This window comes from Gigantopelta aegis, chromosome 9, assembly GCF_016097555.1.
Source record: "Gigantopelta aegis isolate Gae_Host chromosome 9, Gae_host_genome, whole genome shotgun sequence".
NCBI lineage: Eukaryota > Metazoa > Mollusca > Gastropoda > Neomphalida > Peltospiridae > Gigantopelta > Gigantopelta aegis.
This window is the reverse complement of record NC_054707.1, coordinates 52,018,671-52,035,428: the sequence shown is the minus strand read 5'-3', so window position 1 is coordinate 52,035,428 and position 16,758 is coordinate 52,018,671. Positions and strand designations below refer to the sequence as shown.

The following is a 16,758-nucleotide window of genomic DNA, read 5'->3' as shown; positions in this document are numbered from 1 at the left end:
AGTAAGATGACCTTTTTAGACAGATGTTTGCTTAACACAGGTCAGTTTGTATCATGTTAACTGATTTGAGAAAATAGTAAGATGACCTTTTTAGACAGATGGTTGCTTAACACAGGTCAGTTTGTATCATGTTAACTGATTTGAGAAAATAGTAAGATGACCTTTTTAGACAGATGGTTGCTTAACACAGGTCAGTTTGTATCATGTTAACTGATTTGAGAAAATAGTAAGATGACCTTTTTAGACAGATGGTTGCTTAACACAGGTCAGTTTGTATCATGTTAACTGATTTGAGAAAATAGTAAGATGACCTTTTTAGACAGATGGTTGCTTAACACAGGTCAGTTTGTATCATGTTAACTGATTTGAGAAAATAGTAAGATGATCTTTTTAGACAGATGGTTGCTTAACACAGGTCAGTATGTATCATGTTAACTGATTTTAGAAAATAGTAAGATGACCTTTTTAGACAGATGTTTGCTTAACACAGGTCAGTTTGTATCATGTTATCTGATTTGAGAAAATAGTAAGATGACCTTTTTAGACAGGTGGTTGTTTAATACAGGTCAGTTTGTACCACATTAGGTGTTTTGAGATAATAATAAGATAGCCTGTTAAAGCCGGTGGCTGTTTAACATAGTTGATGACTGGAGTAGATTTCACTGTGCTTGATTATCTGAACAGCTTTACTGTACATCTGATGGATGAGAGAATTTCACTGTGCTTGATTATCTGAACAGCTTTACTGTACATCTGATGGATGAGAGAATTTCACTGTGCTTGATTATCTGAACAGCTTTACTGCACATCTGATGGATGAGAGAATTTCACTGTGCTTGATTATCTGAACAGCTTTACTGTACATCTGATGGATGAGAGAATTTCACTGTGCTTGATTATCTGAACAGCTTTACTGCACATCTGATGGATGAGAGAATTTCACTGTGCTTGATTATCTGAACAACTTTACTGTACATCTGATGGATGAGAGAATTTCACTGTGCTTGATTATCTGAACAGCTTTACTGTACATCTGATGGATGAGAGAATTTCACTGTGCTTGATTATCTGAACAGCTTTACTGTACATCTGATGGATGAGAGAATTTGGTCTTTTATTACAGTGATGGGCAGGACGTAGCCCAGTGGTACAGTGCTTGCATGATGCGCGGTCGGTCTGGGATCGATCCCCATCGGTGGGCCCTTTTGGGCTATTTCTTATTCCAGCCAGTGCACCACGGCTGGTATATCAAAGGCTGTGGTATTTACTACCCTGTCTGAGGGATGGTGCATATATGAGATCCCTTGGTGCTAATCGAAAAAAGTAGCACATGAAGTGGCGACAGCGGGTTTCCTCTCTCAATATCTGTGTTGCCCGTAAACATATGTCTGATGTTATATAAGTGTAAATAAAATATGTTGAGCACGTCGTTAAATAAAACATTTCTTTCTTGCTTTATTACAGTGGTACTGCCAGTTGATAAAAGGTTTTACTGTACTTCATTATTGCTTTACTGTATATGTGATGGATGAGAAAAAAGTTTTTTTTTATTTTTTATTTCAGAGGTTCTACCAGTTGATAAAAGGATGGCCTCAGGATCTTTACAACATTGAAACAATTATCAATGTTCTTTTGACCCGACTTGACTTTGACCGCAACAACAGCATTTTGCTTCAGAGCTTGGGACAGCTGTAAGAATTATCTCCCTTGTTGAAACATTTGACAATTTATATGTCCTGAGTTTGTTGCCATTGTATGATGTTTCCAGCTACTGGAGCCACTTTCAGAAATAAAATTACATGTTAAATAGATTTTATTTGGAATATCAGTATATTTAAAGTATTTCTAGTCATAATTTTTGTAGTTGGTCGTATAATTATTATATTTTGTCTTCTACAAATTTTATATCTGCAAAAAAAATAAAATGAAAAACATTGAAGCTTGAACTACTAAAAACATTAGCCTGATGTGTTTAATAAATAATTTTTGTCATTAAAAAACAGGCGCATTTGCAGGATTTTAGCAAGGGAGGGTCTAGGTATTGGCAAGTGAAGTTTATAGTGGGTTCGAGTCATGCTTCCCAAGAAAATGTATTAAATAAAAGTAAATGCCTCACTTGCACATGTATCTGAAAAGACTTACCGTAAGCGGTAATCCCTAAAGAGCAGCCACAAACTCAGAACAATGTTTTTAACAAGAGAGAGCAGCACGGGTGCCTCACAACATTCAGATATTTAATGTCTACTCAAACAGCTTATTTATTCTGAGAGAGAGAGAGAGAGAGAGAGAGAGAGAGAGAGAGAGAGAGAGAGAGAGAGAGAGAGAGAGAGAGAGAGAGAGAGAGAGAGAGAGAGAGAGAGAGAGAGAGAGAGAGAGAGAGAGAGAGAGAGAGAGAGAGAGAGAGAGAATGACAAAAAGAAAGCTAGAGATCGGGAAAAAGAAAGACAAATAGCAATACTTACATAGACAAAAAAGTTAAATTGATTCAGACAAAGATAAAAGACATTCTTTTTCAATATTAATTAACAAAGCAATATATTACTGTATAGTGAAACATTGTAGCTTTAATTTAATTTTCAACAAAATAACAATTGAAGTTTATACAATTTTGTTTGGAGGGTAAATTACTGTAAATTGTGTTTTGCTATATTAAAGATGAAAAAGTTTGTATGGCAACTTTGTATTTATATGCTTAATAAAGCTGTGAACACTTTCAATTGATTTTCTTTCAGATACACATACCAACGATCCTTTGATAAAGCCCTTGCCATATATCTCAGGTTAGGTATTACTTTTCTATTTTCACCATAATTACGTTACTAATTTTATATTTTTCTTTACTGACATTTGTAACTTTATTGTTAATAAACAAAGCATTATTAATCAACAGAAGACATCAACAAAACTCCCATCTCTTACAACAAACCCTCCACTTTGTAATATACTATCAGTTTTGTTAAAGGTTGGTGTCTAGTAAGTTGTATACATTTGTACCAGCCTCGGTGGTGTCGTGGTTATGCCATCGCACTTGAGGCTGGTAGTTACTGGATTCATATCCCACCTGAGGCAATGGGGAATTTTACTGCCAGACCTGCTCCAACTCAGAGTGAGTGCACCGCAAAGGCTTAATGGGTAGATATAAGGCCACATATACTGAGTTTCACCGACATGACAGGTGTGATTATAGGTGTGTCTCCCAAGTGTATGATCCCACATGAAGGATGATTACCTGGCATACACTGCAGGTTCTGTTACCCCGGGCTCGGGTGATACCGAGATAGCTCAACTGACAGCAAGCGTGGAGCACGGCCCTGTCAAGTCAAAATACTGCAGCTTCTCCTTTCATCTCATCATCATCCATGTTTGTAATGTCCAAAAACTAAAAATGTTTTTGTCTCAGTGTTAAATGTTTGTGGCATTTTTTACAATGTACTGTTTCCCGTTCCCAGGTTACAACACCCGGATGTTTTCCAGCTGATTTACAAGCACAACCTGTTTGACTCCATCAGCGACAAGATCATCCAGCTGATGAAATTTGACCAAGACCAGACAGTTAAAATGCTCATCGACAACACTGATAAAGTTTCAGTATGTAAACACACCTCATTATATATTCTAGAATACACTCAAACTTCCACCATGTCCATCCATAACTGTATCTGTTTATCCATCTTTTTGTGTTTTAAAATTGTAAAGTTTTTAAAACACTTTGACTTCTATACAAAGTTTTAAGATATATATTATATTAATATTATACTTTCCCCCACATCTCCTTACACTGTGGTTTTACATAAATATATATAAATAATATTTTCATATACTTACCATTTGTGACACCCAATAGCCTATGTGTATTTTTGTGCTGGGGTGTCGTTAAACATTCATTCATTCATTCATTCCGTCTGTCCATCCATCCATCTGTCCGTCCAGCCGTCTGTCCGTCCGTCCGTCCGTCCATCCATCCATCCATCCATCCATTCATTTGTCTATTCATCTATCCATCCATCCACACATCCATTCAAACATCCATTCAATCATTTACCCATTCATTCTCTCATTTATCCATCCATCATTCATCCATCTATTCATCCATATATCCATCTATCCAACTCATCCATCCATCTATCTAAATTCCATCCATCTATCCACCAAAACCTCCAAACCCATCCAAACCCATCCATACCCATCCATCCATCCGTCCGTCCGTCCGTCCGTCCATCCATCCGTCTGTCTGTCCGTCCGTCCATCCATCCATCCATCCACTCACACATGATCCGTCCATCCACTCACACATGATCCATCCATCCATCCATCCATTCACCCACACATGATCCATCCATGCATCTACACACACATCCATTAATCCATCCATCCATCCATCCTTCAATCCATCCATTAATCCATCCATCACTCCATCCGTCCGTCCGTCCACCCATTCATCCTTCCATCCATCCTTCCATCCAGGAGCGAGACATAGCCCAGTGGAAAAGTGTTCTCTTGATGCACAGTCGGTTTGGGATCGATCCCTGTCAGTAGGCTCATTGGGCTATTTCTCGTTCCAGCCAGTGCATCATGACTGGCACATCAAAGGCCGTGGTATGTGCTATCCTGTCATGGTGCATATAAAAGATCCCTTACTGCTAATCGAAAAATATAGCCCATGAAGTGGCGACAGTGGGTTTCCTCCCTCAATATCTGTGTGGTCCTTAACCATATGTCCAACACCATATAGCCATAAATAAAATGTGTTGAGTGCATCGTTAGATAAAACATTTCCTTCCTTCCTTCCTTCCATCCATCCATCCATCCATCCATCCATCCATCACTCCATCTGTCGTTTTGTTCTATTCATCTATTCCCTCCATCCATCAGCTTACCTTGGTTTATCAATCCATTCGTCTATCCAACTAATCCGTTAAACAAGTAAAATAACAAATATCGGTTTAAAGTACACTCACTTAAATCAGATTCAGATTTCTGTAGTGTAAACACATGTTTATTTTGTATTTTGTAGGTAGCTAAAGTTGTTCAGCAATTGGAAAAGACAACAGAGTTTTTATTTGTGGTAAGCAAAACAACCCTATAATACTACTACTTACATTTGAATCCTTTATAACAAAGTGGGACATTTTACTTGACATGCCATGTTGCAAATCAGGTTTTAGGACTAATGTGAAAATAGAACATTTGCAGAGCATGCATCTTTCCCTTTAGCCACCATTTTTTGATGCCCAATAGCTGATGTATTTTTGTGCTGGGGTGTCGTTAAACATTCATTCTTTCCCTCAAAGACCAAAAGGAAAAGTGTAGGTCTCTGGTCAGACCAAAATTCCAGAATTGATTTTGCGATGCAGCTTTTAAAGAAAATTAAAATTTAAGCGCATGGATTGCACAGAAAAGGTATTTGATACTGAAATAAGGGGCATATTTAAATTGAAATCAGAATCCACATCCTAGTTCATGCATGATTAAATTTTGGCTCCAGATGTGGTTTTACGTCATAGCAAGGAAAGCCCAGTACAAATTGACGTCATACCACAGGAAATTTAAAAAACACCATGTTGATGCGTGAGGGTCAAAATTGACACACATTGACCAAAGACCAGAAATTTATTTTGTTTGGCCTAATAGAAAGATGCTTGCTGTTGACTGTTTTGTTTTAAAACTTTCATAATGCAAGATCAGTTCCAGGATTTTGTATAAAAGGATTTACGATGTGCTGATTGGATTATTGCTACCAAATATGATTGGGACAATGTTGGTAGAGTGAAATTCATTCACCTCTTTTCCTGTAATTTGTACATAATTTGAAAATAAATAGATGACAATATTGCTTGGTATTTCAGTATTTAGATCAGCTGATACAAAAGGATAAGAGTTTGGCACAGGAGCATCATGGCAAAATGGTTCAACTCTATGCCGAGTTTGACCGATCAAAGTTACTTCCCTTTCTCCGACATAGTGAGTCTTACCCTCTACAGATGGCATTAGAAGAGTGTGAGGCAAGGGATTTCCACAAAGAACAAGTCTTTTTGTTAGGTATAAATATCATCTTTGTATTCCCTTTAAGTCTTGATACCCATGTTAATAAGGCAGATAATAACGCAATTTATTACCCATATGGTTAAAAATATCTTGGTACATATCAAAGTGATACGTCCCACTAGAATGCCAAGTGGACATAACACTTTTGACGTCACATGATGACGTCATCGATTGGCGTACTACAACCTGTCAGGAACGTCAATGAAACAAGATGAGAGATATAAATTAAGATTATGGGTAATAAATAGGATATTAAACTCGCTGTCATTTTGTAGTATGTTTATGTCTCTCATGAAATTATTTCACTCGGGACATAAACATGATACTAAATGAAAGCTCGTGTAATATCCTATAAATAACAACTAGATAACTGAGATTGTTGACATTTCTTGATGTAATGATTTGATATATTTTATTATTATTATTATTATTATTATGTATGGATGTTATGTTTGTTAATACATGCTAAGTGGGTGAGATATGTTTTCTTCTACATGCTACATGGATATTTCTTATTGTGGCATGAAGGATATAATATATTTGTTTATACAGAATGCTATATTATTACAAGATGTATGATGTATTATTACAGTATGTATGGATGAGATATTTTTGATATTACAGAATGTAAGGATCTGATATATTTGTTATTGCATGATATACTAATGTGATCTCTGTTATTACAAGGATTTATGGAAGTGATATATTTTATACTATAAGATGCATGGATGTAATATATTTAAAAAATTGTTATTACAGGGTATATTTGAAATTACAGGATGTATGGATGTGATATATTTTATTACTTGATGTATAGATGTCATAATTATGTTATTACATGATGTATATAGAAAATTAGGTTACTATGGTTTGATATTATGGTTATTTGGCAAGGTGTAACAAGTGAGTTTTGTTTGTTACACTGTTATCGAACAGAGCCGAATAACCACATAATAACCTGGTATCAAGCAACCCCTTAATCAAGAAACCATTGTATTTTTCACTGTCATGCACAAAATTCATTTCCTTGTGACACTAAAGTTATGCTAGCAATCAAGATGTTATCAGGAAGTGATGTAAAATTTAACACTTAGAATGATCAGATGGGGGTTATTAGGTCATAGGAAGTATGGTTGCATGATAAATCTTGTTAGTCCCATACTCATCCAACTGGTGGGGATTATAAGTTTCATCTCCGTTCTTCTGTCTGTTTATAGTTTTCCGGATATTTTTGACAGTTAGGACCTATGCCCTTAGGAGATATGAAACCTTAGGAAATATGAAATTTTGTTTTCCGGATTTGTTTTTGGCAATGCCTCAAGATATTGAACTGAAATTTTTAGTATAGCTTTATCATGTTCTGTTAAAAATCAAGTTTGACTTTCATGGTAATTTACCTATTTTTCACAGTTATGATCGTTGTTGAATTTAGGAGAAAATTGGAAAATTTGTCTGGCTCGGTAGTGGACATGTTTGTTACATGATGTATTGTGTGTAAAATAGTTGTTATTACAGGATGTTTGGGTGATAAATACTGATATATATTTATAATTACAGGACATGGGTGATATATATTTGTTATTACAGGACGTATGGGTAACCTAAAACAAGCTCTCCATTTGATCATAGACTTACGGGTGATATATATTTCTAATCCCAGGGCATATGGGTGATATATATTTGCTGTTACAGGACATATGGGTGATATATATTTGTAATTCCAGGACGTATGGGTAACGTAAAACAAGCTCTCCAGTTGATCATGGAGCGTCTTGGTGATGTTGACCATGCCATTGATTTCTGTAAGGAGCAAGTGGATGAAGAACTGTGGGACGATCTCATCAAGTATTCCATGGACAAACCTCGTAGGCATCACTTTATAAAATACCTCATTAATTGTTAAAATACTCATTATCAAGTATTCCATGGACAAACCTCGTAGGCATCACTATATAAAATACCTCATTAATTGTTAAAATACTCATTATCAAGTATTCCGTGGACAAACCTCGTAGGCATCACTATATAAAATACCTCATTAATTGTTAAAATACTCATTATCAAGTATTCCATGGACAAACCCCGTAGGCATCACTTTATAAAATACCTCATTAATTGTTAAAATACTCATTATCAAGTATTCCATGGACAAACCCCGTAGGCATCACTTTATAAAATACCTCATTAATTGTTAAAATACTCATTATCAAGTATTCCATGGACAAACCCCATAGGCATCACTTTATAAAAAACCTCATTAATTGTTAAAATACTCATTATCAAGTATTCCATGGACAAACCCCGTAGGCATCACTTTATAAAATACCTCATTAATTGTTAAAATACTCATTATCAAGTATTCCATGGACAAACCCCATAGGCATCACTTTATAAAATACCTCATTAATTTTTAAAATACTCATTATCAAGTATTCCCTGGACAAACCCCGTAGGCATCACTTTATAAAATACCTCATTAATTTTTTTTTTAATACTTAATAGTTTGAACTTGCTCTAAAAGGTACATTGTATAACAACCAGCTTTTGCCAAGGGTAATTTTAGTTATCAAGTATTTCATGGATAAACCTTTTAAGCTTCAGTTTATGGAATGACTCATTAAGGTAAAAAAAAACCCCAGATTAATTTGAACTTGCTATAATTGGTACATTGTATATCAACCAACTATACAGGTAATTTTAATCATCAATTCTTTCATGGACTAAGTGCATAAGGATCTGTTTATAGAATACCTCATTAAATAAACAAATACACATTAAATTTAACTTACTATAAAAGGCTACTTGCATAACAACCAGATTTAATATGGATAATATTAGTTATGTCCCTTCTGCAAATAATACATACATACGTCCTGGTTAGGGACAGGTTTTTCTGTAATAGTGATTCTGCGAATTAAAAAAAAAAGAAAAAAGGAGAAAATATGTGTAAAGAGATGTACCATGTTTCAGGGGTAGGAATTTTCCTCGGATCAGCTGTTTTCCTCTCATGGAACATAGCGTTTCCTCACATTTTAATTGTCCTTTTCTCTAAAATGTGTCAGATGGCTCAGATTTTAACCTAGGTTTTCAAGAATTTCCGGGACCCCCTCTAGATTTCCTCTTTTTTTTTTACAGTCACCATTTCCCACCCGTAATGTTTTGATTGGAGGTGAACTATTAAATAATCTGTCTACCTGTTCTTACAGACTTCATCACAGCCCTGCTGCAGAATGTTGGAGCCCACATAGAACCAATCAAGGTGATAGACCACATCCGGATGGGAATGGAGATACCCAGTCTTCGAGACTCGCTTGTTAAAATTCTCCAGGATTATAACTTACAGGTTTGCACATCATTTGTTTGTTATTAAGACTGTACACGATTTAGGGGAAAACTATGTTGTATGTTACCATTTGCGAACATTAATGCTGGTTTTACTGTCACAAATTGAGGGTTTTTTGTCGGATATTTGCCTCTGTAAAACCAGCATTAACATCTGCAAATTCTTATATACAACATAGATATCCTCATTCTAATTCAATAAATACAATATAAAAAAATTGTTCCGACTAGTAATTGTAGTATTAGACAAATTAAATTCAGTGGGTCAAACAGCCGTGAAAGCCTGCCAATATATTGTTTTGTAATATTTACAGATCTCACTGAGAGAAGGCTGTCGCCGTATTCTGGTGGCTGACAGCTTCAATCTGATGGAACGACTTGTGAAAACACAGAAGAAAGCAGTTTATGTAGATGGTATGATCATAATAATAATTCAGTATTGTATAGACTGTTACATTTAAGATCAATTTTCTTGTAACAAAACTTGACTTTTAGGTTTAAACTTAAATGCTAGTGTGTGTAAATAATTGTATATCTCGTTTCATATTATATTTATGATTAGGGTTTAAGCTGGATAAAATATTCTGAGCAATTTGGTGAATTTTGTCATAAAATATGTAGTCAAATTGCAATTTTAGTTTTCTGAACAGATAAACTGATGATAAATCTACAAAGGACATACAGCTTTCAAAGTAGCTTTTTGGTGAATTAATAACAAAGAAATATTCACCAGTTCATATTTATTCTTCAGATTTAGATATTTGGTAAATGACGGCCTAAACTCAGCATAATGTTTGAAAGATGTTTTTAACATAAGTTATTCATTTTAAAATAATGGTCAAATAAGGGTGAATTAATGAGTGAACTAATAAACCCTTTCTAGTATATTGTGTTTACTAATATAGTTATGTAACATTTGAAAATGTTTAATGTAATAACTGGCCTCGGTGGTGTCGTGGTTAAGCCATCGGACATACGGCTGGTAGATACAGGGTTCGCAGCCCGGGTACCGTCTCCCACCCAGAGCGAGTTTTAATGACTCAGTGGGTAGGTGTAAGACCACTACACCCTCATTTCTCTCACTAACAACTAAGAACTAAGAACTAACCCACTGTCCTGGACAGACATCCCAGGACAGCGTGCTTGAACCTTAATTGGATATAAGCATGAAAATAAGTTGAAATGAATGAATGTAATATTTATGTATGCATTATTTTCAGAATTTCAAGTTTGTCAGATATGCCATGAACAGTTAATTGTAAATGGTAAGTATGGTGAAATAATGTTCTATATAATAAAATTACTAGTTATACCTATAGATTATATAATATAGCCAACAGAAAACAAAATTAAATGCACCTACATGGAGCACCTGTATAAAATTAAATGCGTAACTGTCTGACATCTGTTAGCCAACAATTATATTATAAACTTTCTACAAAGCTAAAAAAATTCATATTGTCAAACATAATTATAAATACCCTTAACTAGGTCTTTTAGTGATGGGAAGGGTGGGGGTTAAATGTTAACTACATATTTTGTACTGATAACAGTTCTTGCAGGTAAAAGTTTACATGGTTTTGATGTTGAAATAACTGAACCAAATAACTTGAGATATCAGTAGTTTCAAAATAAATGTAATCGTTGTTGGTGAAAAAAACTATGCCTTGAGACCATTTCTTGACCTCAAGATTGCCTGAGCTGACGAGATAATGGAGATAACCATGATTGACTGTATAAATGTGGTCTCTTTCCAGATGTGCGATACGCCAGCAATATGGTGGTCTTCTACTGTCGACACTCATTTCACGAAGACTGTTTAATAAACTATCAACACCCTGATGTGGTTAGTATTGCTACCCATATATTAACTGTCTACTAGACTATTACCAGCCTGGCATGGTTAGTGTTACCAGCCATATTTTAACTGTCTACTAGACTATTACCAGTCTGGTGTGGTTAGTATTGCCACCCATATTTTAACTGTATACTAGACTATTACCAGCCTGGCATGGTTAGTATTACACCCATATTTTAACTGTCTACTAGACTGTTACCAGTCTGGCATGGTTAGTATTACCAGCCATATTTTAACTGTCTACTAGACTATTACCAGTCTGGTGTGGTTAGTATTGCCACCCATATTTTAACTGTATACTAGACTATTACCAGCCTGGCATGGTTAGTATTACACCCATATTTTAACTGTCTACTAGACTATTACCAGCCTGGTGTGGTTAGTATTATCACCCATATTTTAACTGTCTACTAGACTATTACCAGCCTGGTGTGGTTAGTATTACCATCCATATTTTAACTGTCTACTAGACTATTACCAGCCTGGCGTGGTTAGTATTACCACCCATATTTTAACTGTCTACTAGACTATTACCAGTCTGGTGTGGTTAGTATTACCACCCATATTTTAACTGTCTACTAGACTGTTACCAGTCTGGCATGGTTAGTATTACACCCATATTTTAACTGTCTACTAGACTATTACCAGCCTGGTGTGGTTAGTATTATCACCCATATTTTAACTGTCTACTAGACTATTACCAGCCTGGTGTGGTTAGTATTACCATCCATATTTTAACTGTCTACTAGACTATTACCAGCCTGGCGTGGTTAGTATTACCACCCATATTTTAACTGTCTACTAGACTATTACCAGTCTGGTGTGGTTAGTATTACCACCCATATTTTAACTGTCTACTAGACTGTTACCAGTCTGGCATGGTTAGTATTACCAGCCATATTTTAACTGTGTACTAGACTATTACCAGCCTGGTGTGGTTAGTATTATCAGCCTGGAGTGGTTAGTATTACCACCCATATTTTAACTGTTTACTAGACTATTACCAGCCTGGCATGGTTAGTATTACCACCCATATTTTAACTGTCTACTAGACTATTACCATCCTAGTGTGGTTAGTATTACCAACCTGGTGTTGTTAGTATTACCACCCATATTTTAACTGTCTACTAGACTATTACCAGCCTGGCATGGTTAGTATTACCAGCCATATTTTAACTGTCTACTAGACTATTACCAGCCTGGTGTGGTTAGCATTACCAGCCTGGTGTGGTTAGCATTATCAGCCTGGTGTGGTTAGCATTACCAGCCTGGTGTGGTTAGTATTACCAGCCTGGTGTGGTTAGTATTACCAGCCTAGTGTGGTTAGTATTACAAGCCATATTTTAACTGTCTACTAGACTATTACCATCCTGGTGTGGTTAGTATTACCAACCTGGTGGTGTTAGTATTACCACTCATATTTTAACTGTTTACTAGACTATTACCAGCCTGGCGTGGTTAGTATTACCAGCCTGGCGTGGTTAGTATTACCAGCCTGGCATGGTTAGTATTACCACCCATATTTTAACTGTCTACTAGACTAGTACCAGCCTGGCATGGTTAGTATTAGCAGCCATATTTTAACTGTCTACTAGACTATTACCAGCCTGGTGTGGTTAGTATTACCAGCCTGGTGTGGTTAGTATTACCAGCCTGGTGTGGTTAGTATTACCAGCCTGGTGTGGTTAGTATTACCACCCATATTTTAACTGTCTACTAGACTATTACCAGCCTGGTGTGGTTAGTATTATCAGCCTGGTGTGGTTAGTATTACAAGCCATATTTTAACTGTCTACTAGACTATTACCATCCTGGTGTGGTTAGTATTACCAACCTGGTGGTGTTAGTATTACCACTCATATTTTAACTGTTTACTAGACTATTACCAGCCTGGCGTGGTTAGTATTACCAGCCTGGCGTGGTTAGTATTACCAGCCTGGCATGGTTAGTATTACCACCCATATTTTAACTGTCTACTAGACTAGTACCAGCCTGGCATGGTTAGTATTAGCAGCCATATTTTAACTGTCTACTAGACTATTACCAGCCTGGTGTGGTTAGTATTACCAGCCTGGTGTGGTTAGTATTACCAGCCTGGTGTGGTTAGTATTACCAGCCTGGTGTGGTTAGTATTACCACCCATATTTTAACTGTCTACTAGACTATTACCAGCCTGGTGTGGTTAGTATTATCAGCCTGGTGTGGTTAGTATTACCAGCCTGGTGTGGTTAGTATTACAAGCCATATTTTAACTGTCTACTAGACTATTACCATCCTGGTGTGGTTAGTATTACCAACCTGGTGTGGTTAGTATTACCACTCATATTTTAACTGTCTACTAAACTATTACCAGCCTGGTGTGGTTAGTATTACCACCCATATTTTAACTGTCTACTAGACTCTTACCAGCCTGGTGTGGTTAGTATTATCAGCCTGACGTGGTTAGTATTACCACCCATATTTTAACTGTTTACTAGACTATTACCAGCCTGGCATGGTTAGTATTACCAGCCTGGCATGGTTAGTATTACCAGCCTGGCATGGTTAGTATTACCACCCATATTTTAACTGTCTACTAGACTATTACCAGCCTGGCATGGTTAGTATTAGCAGCCATATTTTAACTGCCTACTAGACTATTACCAGCCTGGTGTGGTTAGTATTACCAGCCTGGTGTGGTTAGTATTACCAGCCTGGTGTGGTTAGTATTACCACCCATATTTTAACTGTCTACTAGACTATTACCAGCCTGGCATGGTTAGTATTAGCAGCCATATTTTAACTGCCTACTAGACTATTGCCAGCCTGGTGTGGTTAGTATTACCAGCCTGGTGTGGTTAGTATTACCAGTCATATTTTAACTGTCTACTAGACTATTACCAGCCTAGTGTGGTTAGTATTACAACCCATATTTTAACTATCTACTAGACTATTACCAGCCTGGCATGGTTAGTATTAGCAGCCATATTTTAACTGTCTACTAGACTATTACCAGCCTGGCATGGTTAGTATTAGCAGCCATATTTTAACTGTCTACTAGACTATTACCAGTCTGGTGTGGTTAGTATTACCAGTCTGGTGTGGTTAGTATTACCAGTCTGGTGTGGTTAGTATTACCAGTCATATTTTAACTGTCTACTAGACTATTACCAGCCTAGTGTGGTTAGTATTACAACCCATATTTTAACTATCTACTAGACTCTTACCAGCCTGGTGTGGTTAGTATTATCAGCCTGACGTGGTTAGTATTACCACCCATATTTTAACTGTCTACTAGACTATTACCAGCCTGCTATGGTTAGTATTACCACCCATATTTTAACTGTTTAATCCAGGGCTCTCATTGGAACAAATTTATTTTGAGCCTATTTTCACATATATAGAGTATTTCCTTGAAAATTATTCAAAAGTGGCTAATTTAAAGAATTTTTTTAGCCAAAAATTAAATGTATCCTCTTTGTATGAAAATTAGCAATTGGCGAATTTGGCAAAGGACATGATGAGCTCTGGTTTACGAGACTATTAATATCCTAGTGTGGTTAGTACTTTTCACATCAATTAATTGTTTACTCGGATATTAACAGCCTAATGTGGTTAGTATTTTACCACCCATATTTAAGAAATTAAAACATTAATGCTTTCTACTATCACAAAAATGCATTTTGCTAGTGCAATTTAATGAATGAATAACATTTTACAGTAAACATATTAATTTAAGCACAATGACAAAAATGCTTAATATGTAGAAGATATATATGCAATGTTAGATTTTTTTTATTATTAAATATAATATTTTATTATGTTATAGAAAAGCTGTAAAATTTGCACAACTCAGAAACGTGGACCTGGATCACGAGAACACTTTGTAAAATGATTGAAGACAAAAAATAATGTGTGAAGTCATTCATCCTGGATGGGGACACTTTTTCAAGTGGTTTTGTTTCCTAATCAAGGGAATATTGAACAATTCATTCTGGATGCCATCTTCATGAGGTGATTTGACTTGGCTCACAAGAACAAAACTTTACTCTAGAGGTCTATATTGAGAAATGTCCGGCCATGGATGTTGAGTAGTATTTCCCCCGACATCTGTATCTTTGCAGAGTGAAAATGTGTATTCATTCGAAAAGAAACTTCTGTGTACTTAAAATTTGACAGAGAATAGAATTAACACTTCTGTGTATTCTTTTATTAACTTTTCGAGATTTCGTGAATTTAATACGACAAGAAAGACAAATTTGAGATCTTGTAAAATTAGTGAGCTGTTTGAAGGAGAATGTATGAAGTTGGTCATTTAGATGTAAATAAGATGACTGGATGATGTGCATGTAATTTAAATTAAGTGAAATAAAAGTGGCTTTTTCAAGTCCAATGTGTCATCGTAAAATAGCTTTTAGACATTAAACTGTCATTCCTTGGGCTTGCTAAAGCTCACCAGATGTTTTTGTTTTGTCTTATGTAACCAGTGTTATGCGATTATGTTATCAGAGGTAATGTTATGCTATCCTGTATGTTGTTGAAATTGCATATAATGTAGGTCTTGTTCTTAATCGATAATAAGAGTAGCAGGTTTCTTCTTTAAAGGGTGAGTAAACTCAAACATGAGCCTTAAGTGTGGATGCATACCTGGACCACCAACACATACTGACACTTTAACAAATAAAAACCACATAATTTTAGAGTTAATAAAAAAACTGTGATTATTCCTGCTAACTGAGAGCAGCCATTTTCTTTTCCTTTCGAGATTTCCGGTAATCTAGCTTGGGGTGAAGTCACGTCAACTCTGACCAACTCCTGTATGCACAGTGTAAACAAAAGAAGTAATTTACGACAAGGCACTTCTCTTTGATCAACCTAACTTGTAAAACCACATAAATGACGTGATAATATAATTAACTATTTAACTAAATATATTTCAAGTTGCATTAACGGAACGAAATGGTGTTATAGTATTTTTCTCTGTTAAATAAACCAAAGGAAAAATGTAAACTATTAGGCCTATTGGTATGCTACGTTGGATCAAAAATGACAACCCATGATACCAAAGTGATAATTTTATTTTCTTTGGGACTGTAATTGGTCAGTTCTGTGATTTTAGATGGGAAAGTCTATTTAATCAATAGTTTTACGGAACTATTTACAGTAATAAACCATGTCCATTACCATTTTAGGGGTGACAGGTAATATTACATAATACCGATATGTATTTTTGTGTCTAGACGGAGGCAATTAATTGGCTCGTCTGGTTACCTTTCAGGAATCAAGGTAGAGGCAACTAACAGCATAGACCAATTAACTAAGAAAACACGATCATTTCAGTACGTAGGTTAATGCATGGACAAAACATGGTATGATTAGTTTGACTTGTGTAGCCATTTGACAATGGTGGTTTATTTTGGATGGTATATTATTGCAGAACATTGCAATGCATGCCTATTTTATCATCCCACAGATTTGTTTCTCTGGTTCTAAGACTAATTCCTGACATTACAATAGTCTTGCTTAAGCATTCC

General features: G+C 35.8%; 1 protein-coding gene across 1 annotated transcript in view; it reads left to right on the top strand.

The window, feature by feature from the left end:
* The window catches only part of LOC121381635 (vacuolar protein sorting-associated protein 41 homolog), a 65,533-nt gene extending 49,849 nt beyond the window's left edge, over positions 1 to 15,684 (top strand). Inside the window, exons 17-27 of the mRNA XM_041510970.1 lie at positions 1,564 to 1,691; positions 2,733 to 2,780; positions 3,450 to 3,588; positions 5,015 to 5,065; positions 5,847 to 6,039; positions 7,770 to 7,910; positions 9,252 to 9,388; positions 9,702 to 9,801; positions 10,608 to 10,652; positions 11,145 to 11,233; positions 15,054 to 15,684. Coding sequence (XP_041366904.1) covers positions 1,564 to 1,691; positions 2,733 to 2,780; positions 3,450 to 3,588; positions 5,015 to 5,065; positions 5,847 to 6,039; positions 7,770 to 7,910; positions 9,252 to 9,388; positions 9,702 to 9,801; positions 10,608 to 10,652; positions 11,145 to 11,233; positions 15,054 to 15,119 — 1,137 coding nt within the window. The 3' untranslated portion in view covers positions 15,120 to 15,684. The remainder of the gene's footprint in view (positions 1 to 1,563; positions 1,692 to 2,732; positions 2,781 to 3,449; positions 3,589 to 5,014; positions 5,066 to 5,846; positions 6,040 to 7,769; positions 7,911 to 9,251; positions 9,389 to 9,701; positions 9,802 to 10,607; positions 10,653 to 11,144; positions 11,234 to 15,053) is intronic.
* The last annotated feature ends 1,074 nt before the right edge of the window (positions 15,685 to 16,758 follow it).